The sequence below is a fragment of the Mus pahari genome, chromosome 7 (genome assembly GCF_900095145.1).
Source record: "Mus pahari chromosome 7, PAHARI_EIJ_v1.1, whole genome shotgun sequence".
NCBI lineage: Eukaryota > Metazoa > Chordata > Mammalia > Rodentia > Muridae > Mus > Mus pahari.
In genome coordinates, this window is record NC_034596.1 from 81,669,382 (window position 1) to 81,684,664 (window position 15,283).

The 15,283-nt window shown below is 51.2% G+C and overlaps 1 protein-coding gene across 4 annotated transcripts in view; it reads left to right on the forward strand.

The window, feature by feature from the left end:
- The window catches only part of Esrrb (estrogen related receptor beta), a 166,733-nt gene extending 151,903 nt beyond the window's left edge, over positions 1 to 14,830 (forward strand). For all 4 annotated transcript variants that reach the window (XM_029540702.1, XM_021202232.2, XM_021202231.2 and 1 more), the window contains 4 exons: positions 627 to 737; positions 1,160 to 1,321; positions 10,224 to 10,493; positions 14,453 to 14,830. In XM_029540702.1, the coding sequence (XP_029396562.1) occupies positions 627 to 737; positions 1,160 to 1,321; positions 10,224 to 10,493; positions 14,453 to 14,697 (788 nt within the window). In that variant the 3' untranslated portion in view covers positions 14,698 to 14,830. The remainder of the gene's footprint in view (positions 1 to 626; positions 738 to 1,159; positions 1,322 to 10,223; positions 10,494 to 14,452) is intronic.
- Positions 14,831 to 15,283: the final 453 nt, after the last annotated feature.

Consider the following 15,283-nt stretch of genomic DNA (forward strand, 5'->3'; position numbering starts at 1 on the left):
CCGCCTGCCTCTGCCTCCCAAGTGCTGGGATTAAAGGCTTGCACCACCATGCCCAGCTAGCTGCCTTTTTACTTTTGAGGCAATCTTCATGTTGGTCGTAATTTCCCTATGTTGCTGAGGCTGACCGTGGACTCCTGATCCCCCCACCCCCACCCCGTCTTCACAGAGCACTGGGATTACAGGCATCTGTTGACACATCACCCCCTTTTTAAAAATGTGGCGTTAGGGACTGGACCCAGGGCTTTGCATATACCAGGCGAGCACGGTACCAACTGATCTACATTTCTCTGTCTCTCCTTTCCCGGCTTAATGAACCCAGCCCTCCCCGGATGCAGAGCAAAACTGAGACACCTGGTTGGCAGAGGTCTTTGTTGAGCCTTCACTCGAGGTCTCCGAGGCTAGAGGTCTTGGTGATTTCTTTTTAGGAAGGAGCTGTACCTGGAGAGGCAGGACCAGGTTAGCTGGTGGGACGGACTTAAAATGATGTCTTCTCTTGTGGTATGATGCTGGCCATCTGGGCATGGCCGTGAAACTCTCAGCCAGGGCAGCCATTCTAAAGTCAGGGCCCATTCACCTGGAGATTGGGAACGACTCTTGATGCCAACAACATCTTTCTTGTCTGACAGGTGTGCGCCTTGACCGAGTGCGAGGAGGCCGACAGAAGTACAAGCGACGGCTGGATTCGGAGAGCAGCCCCTACCTGAACCTGCCGATTTCCCCACCTGCTAAAAAGCCATGTGTGTATCAGGCAGGCCCCGCTGCCTCTCTCAGCCTGGACCACCTGGCATCTTCCTGGGGCGGCTCTGTCTTCCCTCCACTGGGTGGTGGGCAGTGTGGATCTAAAGATGGCCAACAGTACCTGCCCAGTATTGCCTGGCTTCATCAGAAGGCCTGTCTATATGGGATGACATAAACCCTGCTTCCATGTGAAATAAGGGCCCCAGTATACAGACCCTGTCTCCATGGCTACCCTCTCCCGTTCTGGGTCCTGAGCAGCTTCCCATTGCGGGAACATCTCAGTGCTCTCATTATTATTACTAGCAGTTTTGTGATGCTAGCAGACAGACAGACAGACCCCAGCCACATTTGACCATCCCATGGGCTCTGCCCCCACTCTTCCCCAGGCATTGACTGTTTGCTCCCTGTTTGGTTGTTACAGTGACTAAGATTGTCTCAAATCTACTGGGGGTTGAGCAGGACAAGCTGTATGCTATGCCTCCCAACGATATACCCGAGGGAGATATCAAGGCCCTGACCACTCTCTGTGAACTGGCAGATCGGGAGCTTGTTTTCCTCATTAACTGGGCCAAGCACATCCCAGGTGAGTCACAGTGGGGTCGGGGCAAGAGTGATAAGGGGCTCGAGATTCATCTTGTCCCATAGCTGTGCCTCTGGTGCCTGGTACCTGGCTTAACAAAGCCCAGAAGACCTTTGCCAGCCCACGTTTCTAAAGGCCTCAATCTCTTCTGTGGGATTGAAGGGAGTACCATTTGGAAGGTTCAGCAGTGTTTATGAACTGCCAGGGCACATTAGAACCACTTAATCCAGGGCTGCACTGACTGTTCTTCCGAAGGTCCAGAGTTCAAATCCTAGTTACCACCTGGTGGCTCACAACCAGTGAGATCTGACTCCCTCTTCTGGAGTGTCTGAAGACAGCTACAGTGTATTTACATATAATAAGTAATTTTTTTTTTGAGACAGGGTTTCTCTGTATAGCCCTGGCTGTCCTGGAACTCACTTTGTAGACCAGGCTGGCCTCGAACTCAGAAATCTGCCTGCCTCTGCCTCCCCAGTGCTGGGATTAAAGGTGTGTGCCACCACGCCTGGCTAAGTAAACAAATCTAAAAAAAAAAAAAAAAACCACTTAACCATTTTGGTAGAAGCTGCAACTAGAGGTTCACAATTGGAACCCCCAAGAGTTCACATCAATGGCAATGGAAGACAGTCCTCTTCATTAGCTGCAGGCAGATAGAAGGAACAGGTTGAGGAGTCAACTCAGTTTCCAATTCTAGGCCTAGAAGCTGCGGGGCCTGAGCTTATCACTCGTCCTGTCACATGGGAGTATGAGAAAATGACCTTTTCAGTTTAACCCAAGGGCCAAATGAGGTCGTAAGGGCCAAATGAGGTCGTGAGTCCCAGGTGTGGCATCTGGTTGGTTGTCATGTGCCAGTGTCACCTGCATGCTCACCGTGGCCACCTGCTAGATCTTTGCCTTGAGACGCCATGGCTGGAAGCGCATGCGCACTGTGTTTCAGGCCCCTGGGCCTTTCACTGTCTGGACCCAGGCCACACTATAAACCTCTGGCTGAGTCCAGGTGAACAGTGGGCGTCCATGTGATTCCGTATTGCCCTCACGTGGGGGCTTCCTTGTACAGTTCAAGTCCTGCCCCTGCGGATTGTGTGGGAGACATGCTGTAGGCTCTGGCAGCGAGCCTTTCTCCTGTGGCCTCTTCCTAGCTGTGTGGCACATGGGTTCTTTCTGTGTGTAGTTTCTGAGCTGTGGCCCTTAAAGATGAGCATAACACACAGCAGAGGTGTCCTGGCCTGTGGATACAGCAGTTAACGGAGGTGCTTCAAGTCCTTTGTGCGACTCCCAGGTCCACAGGAAGGCACCAACTTGTGGACAGGAGATGCTGTTGCGGACATTATCCTTCAGGAAGCCTAGAGGTTTCTGACATGCTCTCCTGGCTATCTAACCCTTGGGTGGGTGTGCCAGGAGCCTGACTAGTACGTCCTTTGGAAGACGCTAAGTCTCCTGGGATTATGCACTCTAGTTTTGAAATCCGGCCTGTGCTGACTCAGCACAGATGTGGCATCAGGCTGATGCTTAAGACACCTCAGCCTGGATTGCTCCACTAACCCCAAGCCAAATTGGGCACAGCCCTAGAGACTACTATTCCCGGTCAGCCAGGTACAGGTACAGAGGTGACTCTGGAGTGACACCTGGTGGTCTCCTGGACCTCCCTTTTGTTGCCCTTACCCGCATGACACCTGGAGGAAGGGAGTGTCCTATGTCCTTACAGATGGATTTTACATCTATGCCAAGTAAGAGGAATAGGCAAGTAGGATGGTTGCTGGGGACATAGGCTCTGGAGTCAGACAGGATGGGGTGGGGGGAGCTCCTGTCCCAGCTCTGCCCTTGGTGACCTTGCGTAAGCTTTTTCTGAGCTTCAGTGTTCCCATCTGTAAAATGGGAACCATAGAAGCCCCCACTAGGAGTCTCAGGAGGATGTTACACACTTAGAACTGCCACACCCGCCATGGTTGTCACGGTTAATAAGAGTGACACAAGCCTCCACCACACCAGTACTTCATCTCCAAATCCTGTGGATTAGAGGCAGTAGCTGAGTGTGGTGGCTCACGCCTGTCCTCTCTGAACGCTGGAAACAGAGGCAGTGGGCTAGCCAAAGGGTTGAGGCCAATCTGTTCTGCATAGCCAGTTCCAGGCCAGCCAGAGAGGAAGTGAAGTTAGCAAAGGCTTGCTTGCTTGTCCCTTGCACTCCTGCCTGTTTTGCATAAATTTGAATGTTGAATCACTGGGACTTGACCTTCGGGTGTTTAAAGCTAATTAGTAAGGGTCTCCCACCACTGGTTGTAAACCTCACACTAAGGGCAAAAAAAAGACCAAGTGCCTTTTAGAAACAATTTTCTTTTATGTCTGTGGGCAGGTGTTTTGCCTGCATTATCAATCTGTGCATTATCACTGTGTGCATGCAGTGCCTAAGGAAGCCAAAAGAGGGCGTCGTCCCCTGGAACTGGAGTTACAAAATGAGAGTGATCCTCCATGTGGGTACTGGGAGTCTACCCTGAGTCCTCTCTATAGGAGCAGCAAGTGACCTTGCCTGGTCACCATCCCTCTAGCCTCATGTCTAGTATTTTTTTCTGTTGACTGAGTCCTACTTCTGACTACATGGAAGACAGGCTTACAGAGGGAGAAAGTGAAGGTTGGTTAGAGGGCTAATATCGTAGAGCCTACCCCAAGACCATGTTTGAGTCTGTTTATTCTGGTCAGGGACACTCAGAAGGGAGGATTTCAGACCGCCTAGGACCGTGGCTTGTCCTTCAGGGTCTTTATCCTGTGATCTACAACCAGTGACACAGAAGATGTTTCACGCCTGCAGAGTAAGCCTGGGACAGTGGGTCTCTCCCAAGAGTTTTAAGGGTATCCACTCATTGACCAGAGATGATCGGAGACCCCACCCCCAACCCCCAGCCCAGAAGCCTGAAACCTCCAGTAGGTTCCCGTGTCTGAAACCCATACATACTGTATCTTTATAATCCCACTGCACTAGATTTTATTTATCCTTTATGTGTCTGTGTCCCGGTGCCTCCTCTTGCATCCTCGGCCATTAGTGAGCAAAATGAGGTCCACCCGAGCACAGCTGTGCACTGCGTGACCCTGATACTCGGCTTCACAACTGAGGTGGCTTCGTGGGCCAGCCTGGGAGGCAGCATGTACAACCTGGCTACTCCGGAGAACAGCCGGATTGATGTAGCGGGCAGAGCAGTGCAGAGAGACAGAGGTCACACGCTCCACAGAATGTTGGCAAAACTTACTTAAAATAAGTTTATTTCTGGAATTTTCCACCTCATCTCTTCATAGCCACTTGGCTCACTAGAACCTCAGAGAGTGAAATCTAGGACCAGGAGGGGCTGGCTGCTCATTCATCATCATGTATTCTACTTTTTGGAGATGAGGATGCTACTGTGTAGCTTTGGCTAGCTTTGAGGTTGTGCTCCGATCCTAGGCTCTGTCAGAATAACATTTTGCTCAGTTATTGTTTGGCTCTACTACTGTAAATACAGGCTGTTGCCTTGAGTTGGAGTTTTTCAAGTATTGGGCTTCCTGGAGGGTAAGCCCCTAGGCGAGAGAGCTAGAGCAGTCCATGACCCATGGGAGGCAGGATGAGAGTCGGAGCCTGCTGCAGCTAGACTGCTGGCAGTACTTGGTGAGTTTCAGTCTCCTGCATCATTGTCTGCCCCTCCCCAGGCAGCCTGGATTCCACCTTGGCCAGCAGAGCCTTCCTTGGGAGTCACCACTCCTGCCCGGCCCAGGCTGCTGTGTGCAAGGGGATCCCCAGAGGCCTCTTCAGGGAGGTTCTTTGGACAGCCTGCTCCCAGGGAACTGCTGTCTGGCTGGATGAAGGATGAGCTGCCCGAGCGGCAGCAGCAGCTGTGTCTGAAGTGGCCCCAGATCCTATAATTACATCTCCCTTTATTACCTCTCTAATGGCCCTCCAGGTCGGCAGAGACCATCATAAATTAGCAGATTATGAACTCCACTTGCCACAAATTATGTGTCCTTTTTTTTTTTTTCTTTTAAATTCTAGGAGCACATAGTGTCAGTGGGGGGATGGGGCCTGCTGTCATTAGATCCACTGGTGCAGATAACGTGGTTTTCCTGGGGCTGAGGAGCGTAGGAGACCTGAGAGCCAGGGGTCCTGGGCTGGGCAGAGCCACCCAGGGTGAGTTGCAGGGAGCCCTGGCCGCCTGAGTCTCTCTCAGACTTTCTCCTCCGTGCTGGCCCAGATCCCGGATGTGTTGTTAGAGGCCCAGCTCAATTGGAAACACTAGTGGAGGGTGTTTTCCCAAAGGTGCTTGTGTTTTACATGACTAGAGAATCTACTTCTCTGCTAATGCCAGGTGTAACAGAAGTGATCATAAAACCCTGGAATCTTCTGGGGAGGGAGGGAGAGAGGGAGGGAGGGAAGAGCCAGCCACCAAGGTGTATTCCCTCCCCCCATGGGCTGGCATTTTTAACCCTGTATTGCTCTACTTTATTACCCAATGATAGTAAATACTTGAACTTCCTGTGCATTAAGCAGACCAAGAAGTCTTGTGTGTGTGTGTGCGTGTGTGCACCTCTAACATGGGTACTGTTGGTCCCATTTGACAGGGGAGTGTAGAGACAGAAGGTGGCCTTGCCTAGGGTCACCTTTGGTGGTCAGCAGAGTGACTCCTTTGACCAGTTGTTGGCTCTGGAGTCTGTGCCTCCAACGTGTCTTCGCACATCTACATAAATAGTTCTCCCTCACGTGTTGGGTTGATATAATAATACATGTATCACATTACATTGCCATAGTTTCCTGCCTGGCATTTTCTGCACGTGAGCTAGCAACAACCCCATCTTAACCTCCACCCTGGTCCTCTTCTGGAGTTAACTATCCCCGTTTTTCTCTTGTAGTGTTTCTTTTCTCGACTGTTAGAAAGCATTCCAATGGTTTCCAGTAGTGCCAGCACTTGCTGCTGCTGCCTGGTGGCTAGCGGGCCCCGCATGTGTGCTGGGGTTTTTTGGGGGGACCTCTCAGATGTTGGAGAGGAGGAAGGGACTCCTTCCCAGGGGTGAGCCCACTGCTCAGACCCCGAACCCAGCTGGCCCAGCGGAATGAGAGTAAGCCTTCGGAGTGTTCTCTCCTACAGCAGCCTAGAAATTTCCAGGTGGCTGTTCCACCCCTCCCCACGGCACTCCAGCATCTTACAGGGGATCTAATGGGGTCGCTAAGCAAACGTTTTATAGGTTGTTTTCCTGCTGTCCCAGGGTCAGGCTGTGGCATCTGTCTGTCCTCCACTGTGACTGCCTTTGAGGCTGGGTGGGTAGGAAGGCAAGCTTAAGGCTCGGGAGAATGTCTACCTCTGGAGTTTCCCTTCAGAGCTCAGCCCCCAGCTTGCTTGTGCAGGGATTCACTGGACTGTCCTTAGTTAGCATCGATACAGGTTGCATGTTCTCAGAACCTTCCAGTCTGAAGGTCTTCTGAATTTTTTTTTCTTTTTAAAAATATATTTATTTATTTTTGGTGGGTTTTTTGAGATAGGGTGTCTGTGTATCTCTCTCTGGCTGTCCTGGAACCCACTCTATAAACCAGGCTGGCCTCGAACTGAGAGATTCACTCGGCCTCTGCCTCCCAGTGCTGGGATTAAAGGTTGGTTGGTGACATATTTAGTGACGTGTGACATTGTCTCCACTGGTGGGAGTTATGGTTTGAGCAAGCCTTCAGTCTTGCAGAGGCCATGCCTTCAGGGATGAGCTGTTCCCATGCCCGGAGCCTGGCTGTGCACCACTCCCAGCATGCCTCATGTCTTCCAGTTCATTTGTCTGTTCCCTTCACCCTGTGTGCCTCTGCCTTCCTCCTCGGTCCTTCTGCTCTGAGACTACCCCTCCCTGTGCGGTCCACTTCTTCCCCACCCTCACCCTCCCACTCTGGCTGATTGGTATCTGTTAATTAATGTCACCCCAAACCTCTCCTACTCATGGACCTGATAAGGGAAATTGGATGCCCATTTCTATCTATCTTTTATTACCTCCAGCTTCCTGCCCCATCCCCCCGCAATCCCCACCCCCACCTCCACCCCGGCAGCCACATACCCTCTGTGGTACTACTGGCAATGTGGGCAGATACACAGTTTAACCCTCGAGTTCTGTCCTGTGTCCCCCACCCCCACTCCCAAGGATGCATGTCACCAGAGCATTCTGTGATTGGTCACCATGGAGTCTGACCCGCTAGGAGGTGATCCCAGACAAAGGCCCATGATGGTTGGACTTAGAAAATGGAGGAAAGAGAGTTGGCCTTCAGCCTCAGATTCACTCAAGGGAAGGGACTTATCCTGGATAGGTAACAAGAAAAAAAAAGACCACACGGGCCCTAAAGGTCATCCGGAAACTGGGTAAATCCAAAGAGGAGAAGGAAAAAAATAACGACTGTGAGGATGATGGCAGCTTCCTTGGTCATCCCTGGCAGCGGGATGCTGGCCTACTGTGTGCCAGAAGTGGTGTGAGGTCTTCACACGTGCCGTTCATCCTCATGAGTAGGCAGGACTAAAGACCTACCCTAGCAAATTGCTTCACTCACTGGCAGGGATGACCCCGAAACAAATCCCTTGATTTCAAATTGCACACGGCACATTGTGCTTTTGGGGACTCTTCCTGGGAGTTGAGTTCAGAGCCTTACACGTGCCAGGCAAGCACTCAACAACTGACCTATAGTCTCAGCCCTGTTTTGTTTGTTTTGCTTGAGACAGAGTCTGGCTTTGAACTCCAGCTCCTCCTCCCAAGTACTGGGATTATAAGCCTGTATTGGCTAATTTTGTGTCAACTTGACACAGCTGGAGTTATCACAGAGAAAGGAGCTTCAGTTGGGGAAATGCCTCCATGAGATCCAGCTGCAGGGCATTTTCTCAATTAGTGATCAAGGGGGAGAGGCCCCTTGTGGGTGAGACCTTCTCTGGGCTGGTAGTCTTGGGTTCTATAAGAGAGCAAGCTGAGCAAGCCAGTGGAGGCAAGCCAGTAAAGAACATTTCTCCATGGCCTCTGCATCAGCTCCTGCTTTCTGATCTGCTTGACTTCCAGTCCTGCGTCCTTTGGTGATCAACAGCAGTATGGAAATTAAGTTGAATAAACCCTTTCCTCCCCAACTTGCTTCTTGGTCATGATGTTTGTGCAGGAATAGAAACCCTGACTAAGACAAGGCCTGTATCCTTCATGTCCAGCTATTCACTTCTCTTAATAAATGCTTAGAATTTGACTAACCTGCTGCCTGTTTCTGGGTGAGTCCCCCCCCACCAGAAGTTACTGCCTCCTGTTTAGTGGTTATGATGGTTGAAACTTATCCTTCTCTGTTGGCTTCTCATAAATCAGGCTGTTGTTAGGTGACTTTGCCTAAATCAAGTCCACACACAGTCCAGTCTCAGTGTGTCACCCTCCTCTGGCAGGCACAGTCCCTTGTCACAACATTAATAAGAGTTCATTTTTTCTTTTTCTTTTTTTTAAGATTTATTCATTTATTATATGTAAGTACACTGTAGTTGTCTTCAGACACACCAGAAGAGGGTGTCAAATCTCGTTACAGATGGTTGTGAGCCACCATGTGGTTACTGGGATTTGAACTCAGGACCTTTGTAAGAGCAGTCAGTGCTCTTAACCACTGAGCCATCTCACTAGCCCCCGAGTTTATGTTTTCTATAATTGTCTTCCCGTGTAGCACACAGCCAACCACTCTGAAGCACACTCTGCTCTTGAGACTGCTCATCTGTTCATTCCGGTGACAAAGAGGTCCAAGTTTGCAGAGGTTACAAGGACCCTTATCAAGGTCCACCCACAGCTAGTACTTGGGCAGTCAGGGTCAAGCCCAGGCGATCTTTCACAGCACATTGGACAAAGCAGTGTCATGAGTCTAGAGCTCACTGTCTTAGTTGGGGTCTCTATTGCTGTGACAAAACACCACAACCAAAAAGCAAGTTGAGGAGGAAAGGGTTTATTTATTTTATGGCTTACACTTACAGATCATAGTACATCCTTGGAGGAAGTCAAGACAGAACTCAAGTGGGACAGAAATCTGGAGGCAGAGCTGATACAGAGGCCATGGAGGGATGCTGCTTAGTGGCTTGCTCAGCCTGCTTTCTTATAGAACCCAGAACCACCTGCCCAGCGATGGCACCACACACCATGGGTGGGCTGGGCCCTCCCCCATCAGTCACTAATTGACAAAAAGCTTTACAGCTGAATCTCATGGAGGCATTTCCTCAACTGAGACTACTTCCTCTCGATGACTCTAGCTTGTGTCAAGCTGATACACAAAACCAGCCAGTATACCCTCTTAGCCCCCACTTCCCCTCCCTGGAGGGAAGAGGTGGAGCTCGTGAGTAGTAGCACATCTGCTGAGTCTTCTCAAGGCAGAGTGACGACAGTCCAGGCAGCCAGAGTACACACAGGCTGTCTTTGGAGCCTTGCCCTCCCAGCAGCCTCTGCCCAGGCCATGGGTAACTGAATCCTCCTTCCTGGCTGGAAGGATCTGGTATTAAAGCAGAGAGCTTCCCCCAGAGCTTGCAGAGTGTTGGAAACACCCATCTTGCCACCCCCAAATCCTGCTATTAATTCAGCAGCTCCTTCAATTACAAATGCACTTAATTAATCAGTGTTGTCTCTTCACGCTGGGAAAGACCTAGCTAGACCCAATGGGCATAGTGATAGTAACTGTCAACATTGACTCAACTCTTATTATGTAAGTCTTTTCCATGAATTCCAGTGTGACTGATTGACTAAGGGGATAGAAGCAGGCACCCCCAGGGCTCCCCCCCATCACCACCACCCCCCCCCGGCCTCCAGCTGGGTCTGAGGATGCAAGGACATAGCCCACCCTCCCTCAAGGCTGCCCTCCAGCAAGCACCAAGGAAGCCCCTGAGACTGTGTTTCTGATCTTTCTAATCGTTGACTTCTTCCGCTTCTGCAGGCTTCCCCAGTCTGACACTTGGGGACCAGATGAGCCTGCTGCAGAGTGCCTGGATGGAGATCCTCATCCTGGGCATCGTGTACCGCTCGCTCCCATACGATGACAAGCTGGCCTATGCTGAGGACTATATCATGGATGAGGAGCACTCTCGCCTGGTAGGGCTGCTGGACCTTTACCGAGCCATCCTGCAGCTGGTACGCAGGTACAAGAAGCTCAAGGTAGAGAAGGAAGAGTTTATGATCCTCAAGGCCCTGGCCCTCGCCAACTCAGGTAAGGTTGGCACGTGACCCTCAGAGGACTTCAGGGGTTCTGCGGGAGCCTATCAAGCGCCTCCGCTCAGGCTGTGGGCGGGGCTGGTTTATGGATGAGGGGATGACAGGCGTTGCTTTTATCAGCGAACACCTCATTAGTTACTTTTCTCTTCCCGTGATGAAAAGCAATGAAAGAAAGGGTTTAATTTTGGCTTAGGATTTCTGAGGGATAGAGTACAGTACCGGAGCAGGGAGCGAAGGCTCCGTGTGGCAACCGGAAGGGTTTCATTCACACACAGGGAGCAGAGGGAGCGAACCAGAAGTGGAATGAGGTCATAAACGTCAAAGCTGGTCCTCTCGCAAGGCTACACTTTCTGAAGGTTCCATAACTTCTTCATCACCACCAGCTGGGAATCAAATGCTCAAATCCAGGATCCTATGGGGACCACGCCCATTTAAGCCACTACACCCCGCAAGGGTGGCTTGGAGTTCAAAGGACAGTCATGGAGGCCAGCACTGGTTTTGGATTTCCTAGGACTTTGACTAGAACAGATACCAAAGGACATAGATTATTGCTAAGGGCTAGGCCTGTGTCTACCGCTGGAATGATTTGCTTCACTCTGAGCCCAAGTGACCATAAGTAGTGCCTATTCCACAATTTATTTATATATAATTATGTTTACCACACAAGTAACACACAGTAGTGAGCTCAGCTTGCTAAACTGGCTAGGACATTATGTACACAACTCTTATTATAATCCCATTTTACAGATGTGGACATCGAGGCTGAGAAAGTTGTAAATTTGTCCAGGGTAACACTGTTTAAAGATGTCAGGGCAAGTTCAGGCCTTTAATCCTAGCATTAAACAGGCTGAGATTCAGGAGGATCTCTGAGTTTTAAACCAGCCTGGTTTATGCAGTGAGGTCCATGTCAGGCCAGATTACACAGTGGGATTCCATATATACGAAAAAAAAAAAAAAGTCAGAATTGGGATCCAAGCCACAATCATGCAATTCTCAGAGAACACCGACTATTGGCTACTCTTGGAGTCTTCCCATCACAGATCACCCAGGTGCAACACATCTAACTTCTCATGTGGTGGCTTAACCTAGTAACCTAGTATTAAAAAGGTTCTAAATTATTCACTGTCTCCTGAGCTTCCTACAACTTCAACTGGACTATCTGGGCTGAGGCGCTGGGTAACTGGCAGATCTGCCTGTGCTTGGAGCCTCTGTCCTACCAGCGGTACTCTGGGTGCTGGGAAAAGAGAGACATACAGGGTCTCTATGTGCGTGAGAGTAACATTAGAAACACGCACATACAATTGTAATCCCGCTGCAGGGGCACTATGTGGCAGAGTTCTTGCTCTGGCCAGGGCCAGGTGGACCTGAGGTCAAATCCTGTGTCTAAGGCTGAAGAGAGAGATGGCTTAGCAATTAAGAGCACCGGCTACTCTTGCAGAGGACCAGAGTTTAGTTCCCAGCACTCACAAACTTCCAATTCCAGCTTCAAAGGATTCAACACCCTCTTCTGGCCTTCACTGGCACTGCACACACTGTATATACATACTTGCACGCGTGTGCGCGCGCGCACACACACACACACACACACACTGTCACACTAACAGCATGACCTTGGTTAGTGCTGTCCTTGAGTAGGGAGGTATTCATTCCCAGGTCCACCTCAAGCACCTGTGAGCATTAAAGATCAATTGCGGATAATGCAGCCCAGTGCCTGGCCTAGAGGAGAGCTCAGTAACTATTGATTATTGTCCCTGCTCTTACAATGTCAGGAGAAACGGTGTTCCCAGCACATGATGCGGGAAAGCTGGCTCCCAGGTGGAGACACCTTGCACAAGCAGACTCCCACTTCACTGTTCGTACAGTCTCTTTATCTCAGGAACTCCCATCCTTAGCTGCTGTTAGCTCCCCAGAAATGTCCTCTGCTGCCTTCCTGAGGTCATCAATCCCCAGGCAGGCGTTGTCAGCCGATGTCACACAGCCCAGCCGTCTGCCTTGGACATCTGTGTAGGTTCAGGCCTTGGCATTGCATTATTCCTTTTGACCTCCTGCCTCCTCTTCCTTCTGTAATCCACTTCAGCTCCCCCCTTTGCCCCTCCCCCTCCATAAGTCTTTAACCCTAAACCCCTGCCTTAGGCTCTACTCCTAAGGACCTCACCTAACACCTGTTGTTGTGTGTTCTTTTTTGCTGTAGCTCTGTAAAGGAACAGCACATGGAATTCCACGTGTCCTCCCTGCCCCTCCCCATCCTCAGCGCACTCTCTCCACTCTTCCTGTTAGGTAATTTGCTGCAATTAGTAAGCTAATGAGGACTGACGCCTCTCCAGTTTTTGAGACAGTTTCAGTCTGTTGCCCAAGCTGGCCTGGAACTGACTTCTATATCTCAGGCTGATCCGAAACTCACAGAAATCCTCCTGCATCAGCCTTCCAAGTATTGTAATTATAGGTGTTTACCACCCTCTCATGGCAGTGGCCCTTGCCTGCTACCAGAGACTCCTTAACTGCTGTCTTCCATTGGTTTCTAAAACCCAGGACCCTATGGTCCAGGAAGGGAGATCTGGGTGAACATGGCCCTTGCAGGTCATAGTCCTGAGGCAGATCAGTGACCCAGGAGCCTACAGAGCATATTGGGTGGAGAAGGGATGTCTAGGAGACCAATCAGACACCTCCCCCATGGCTAAGTAAGTGGATAGGGTGACTCAGGTACCTGGCAGAGGAGCAAAGCTCATCAGAGGCTGACCCGGTCCCCTTGAGAATGTGCCAGCTGTCACTCACCTGCATCCCAGCCATCTCTAGGGCTCTCTGACAGCAGAAAAAAAATCATAGCCATTGATTTTGTAATTAACAGTTTATCAATGCCATCGATACAGACTTGCTGATGGATTGCAAAGAAATTGATCTTGCAATGTTATTTTATTTCATTTTTGGTTGAAAGCACCTGCCAATTGTGGCTCCTTGGGGAGGGTGACAGGGTGGAAAATGGGGTCAGAGGTGGCTGGGGCCCAGCCCTGTAGGGATTCCAGAGAGTATAGGCCGGGAGGAGATACCCAGGGGCGTGAGCGAGCATCCCTATGACCAGCCAGCTGGTGCAGCTGCCTCGGCGGCGGTGGTTTGGTTCAGGCGAGCACTGAACTTGTCCACGCCAATGAATGCAGAAGGTTGGCTCAGTTCCCTGTGTCCACACAGCAAGCGTTGGGGCTCCAGTTCATGTGGGCAGCACAGGATGTTAAAAAAGTGTCTGGATCAGACCCAAGCAAGGCCTTGAGTATGCTAGACAAGCACCCATCCCTGAGCTATATTCCCACTGGCTCCCTCTGTCACCACACCCCTCTACTCCCCTCACCCCCAAACACACCTAGACATTGACTTCCATCCCTTTATGTCCGTTCTGTAGCCAGAGTTGTAAGGTTGGTGGCTGTACTGCGTGTGAGTGGTACCCATGGCCCAGCATCATCATGAAGACGTGATGGTGTCAGGGTTAGGTGACAGCCGTGAGGTTCCTATGACCCACAAGTGCTTGATTGTTGCCATATAACCCTCTTAATCCTATGAGGTAGGTATGGCTAGGAAAATGGGGACAGAGAAGTTATATAACTTACCTAATGTCTCACAGAACCCAAAGGGGGGGGGGGAGATATAGGACTCTTAACATTGCCAGCCAGACTCCAGAGTTCCCCGAACGCCTCTGGGATATCCAATAGGTCTCTTGCCTGTGTTCATCGGTAGTGCCCTCCTGGTGGTCTCTCTGTGAAGTCTGAGCTCAGTTCTACCCTCGGTCTCTGACTCAGCCCTGCGGTGAAAGATCCTCATTCTACTCTCTGAATAGTCAGTTAGCTTTTGCAGAAGGCAGACAGACACACAGGCTGGCTGCTGGTCTGTCCTCCGCTCCAGAAATGCCTTCCGTGTTGGGGGTGGCAGCCAGCCCCTGCTGACACTGCCCCTCTCGTGTGTCCACAGATTCGATGTACATTGAGAACCTGGAGGCGGTGCAGAAGCTCCAGGACATGCTGCACGAGGCGCTGCAGGACTATGAGCTGAGCCAGCGCCACGAGGAGCCGCGGAGGGCTGGCAAGCTGCTGCTGACGCTGCCCCTGCTGCGGCAGACAGCCGCCAAAGCTGTGCAACACTTCTACAGCGTGAAACTGCAGGGCAAGGTGCCCATGCACAAACTCTTCCTGGAGATGCTGGAGGCCAAGGTGTGATGGCCCAGCACACGGACGGACTGACACGATCCAAGTGGAGACCTCCACAGTCACCAGCCTCGACTTTTTTCACACCTGCATCGGGGCTCCGAGCTGTCCCAGAAGAAGGGGTCTTCTTGCTTCCTGGCCATGTGCAGACTCCTGGGGGCAGCGGATGGGGATATGGGGATGGGAGGGTAGGGGCGGGGGGCTCATCTGTCACCCGCATTTTCTTTGGTATTTTTTTTTTCCTTCTCCATGGGCAGTGCTAAGGCTTGGGCCGGGGCTGACTTCCCTTAGGGCTGGAGACCACCAGAGGAAGCATCCCTTCCTGCAAGGGAACCATTTCTGGACCTCTCCCTATTTAGGACCTGGGGGTACCTGGATGGGCAGTGCTTAGTGCCCAGGACCCGAGAGACTTAGATTGGGTGCTCCTGAAGGTGTTGGCGTCACGGAGGGCAGTCCCTTGGGGCAGGACATCTCTGTGGCCTCTCCTGAGGCTCTGTCCCTCCTCCGTCTAACTGCCCCCCCCCCACTTTCCCCTTTCTTCTTGTCCCAGTACACCCCGTTCTCAGTGGCTGCTCCTGCTAGAGTAGCCACATCCCCA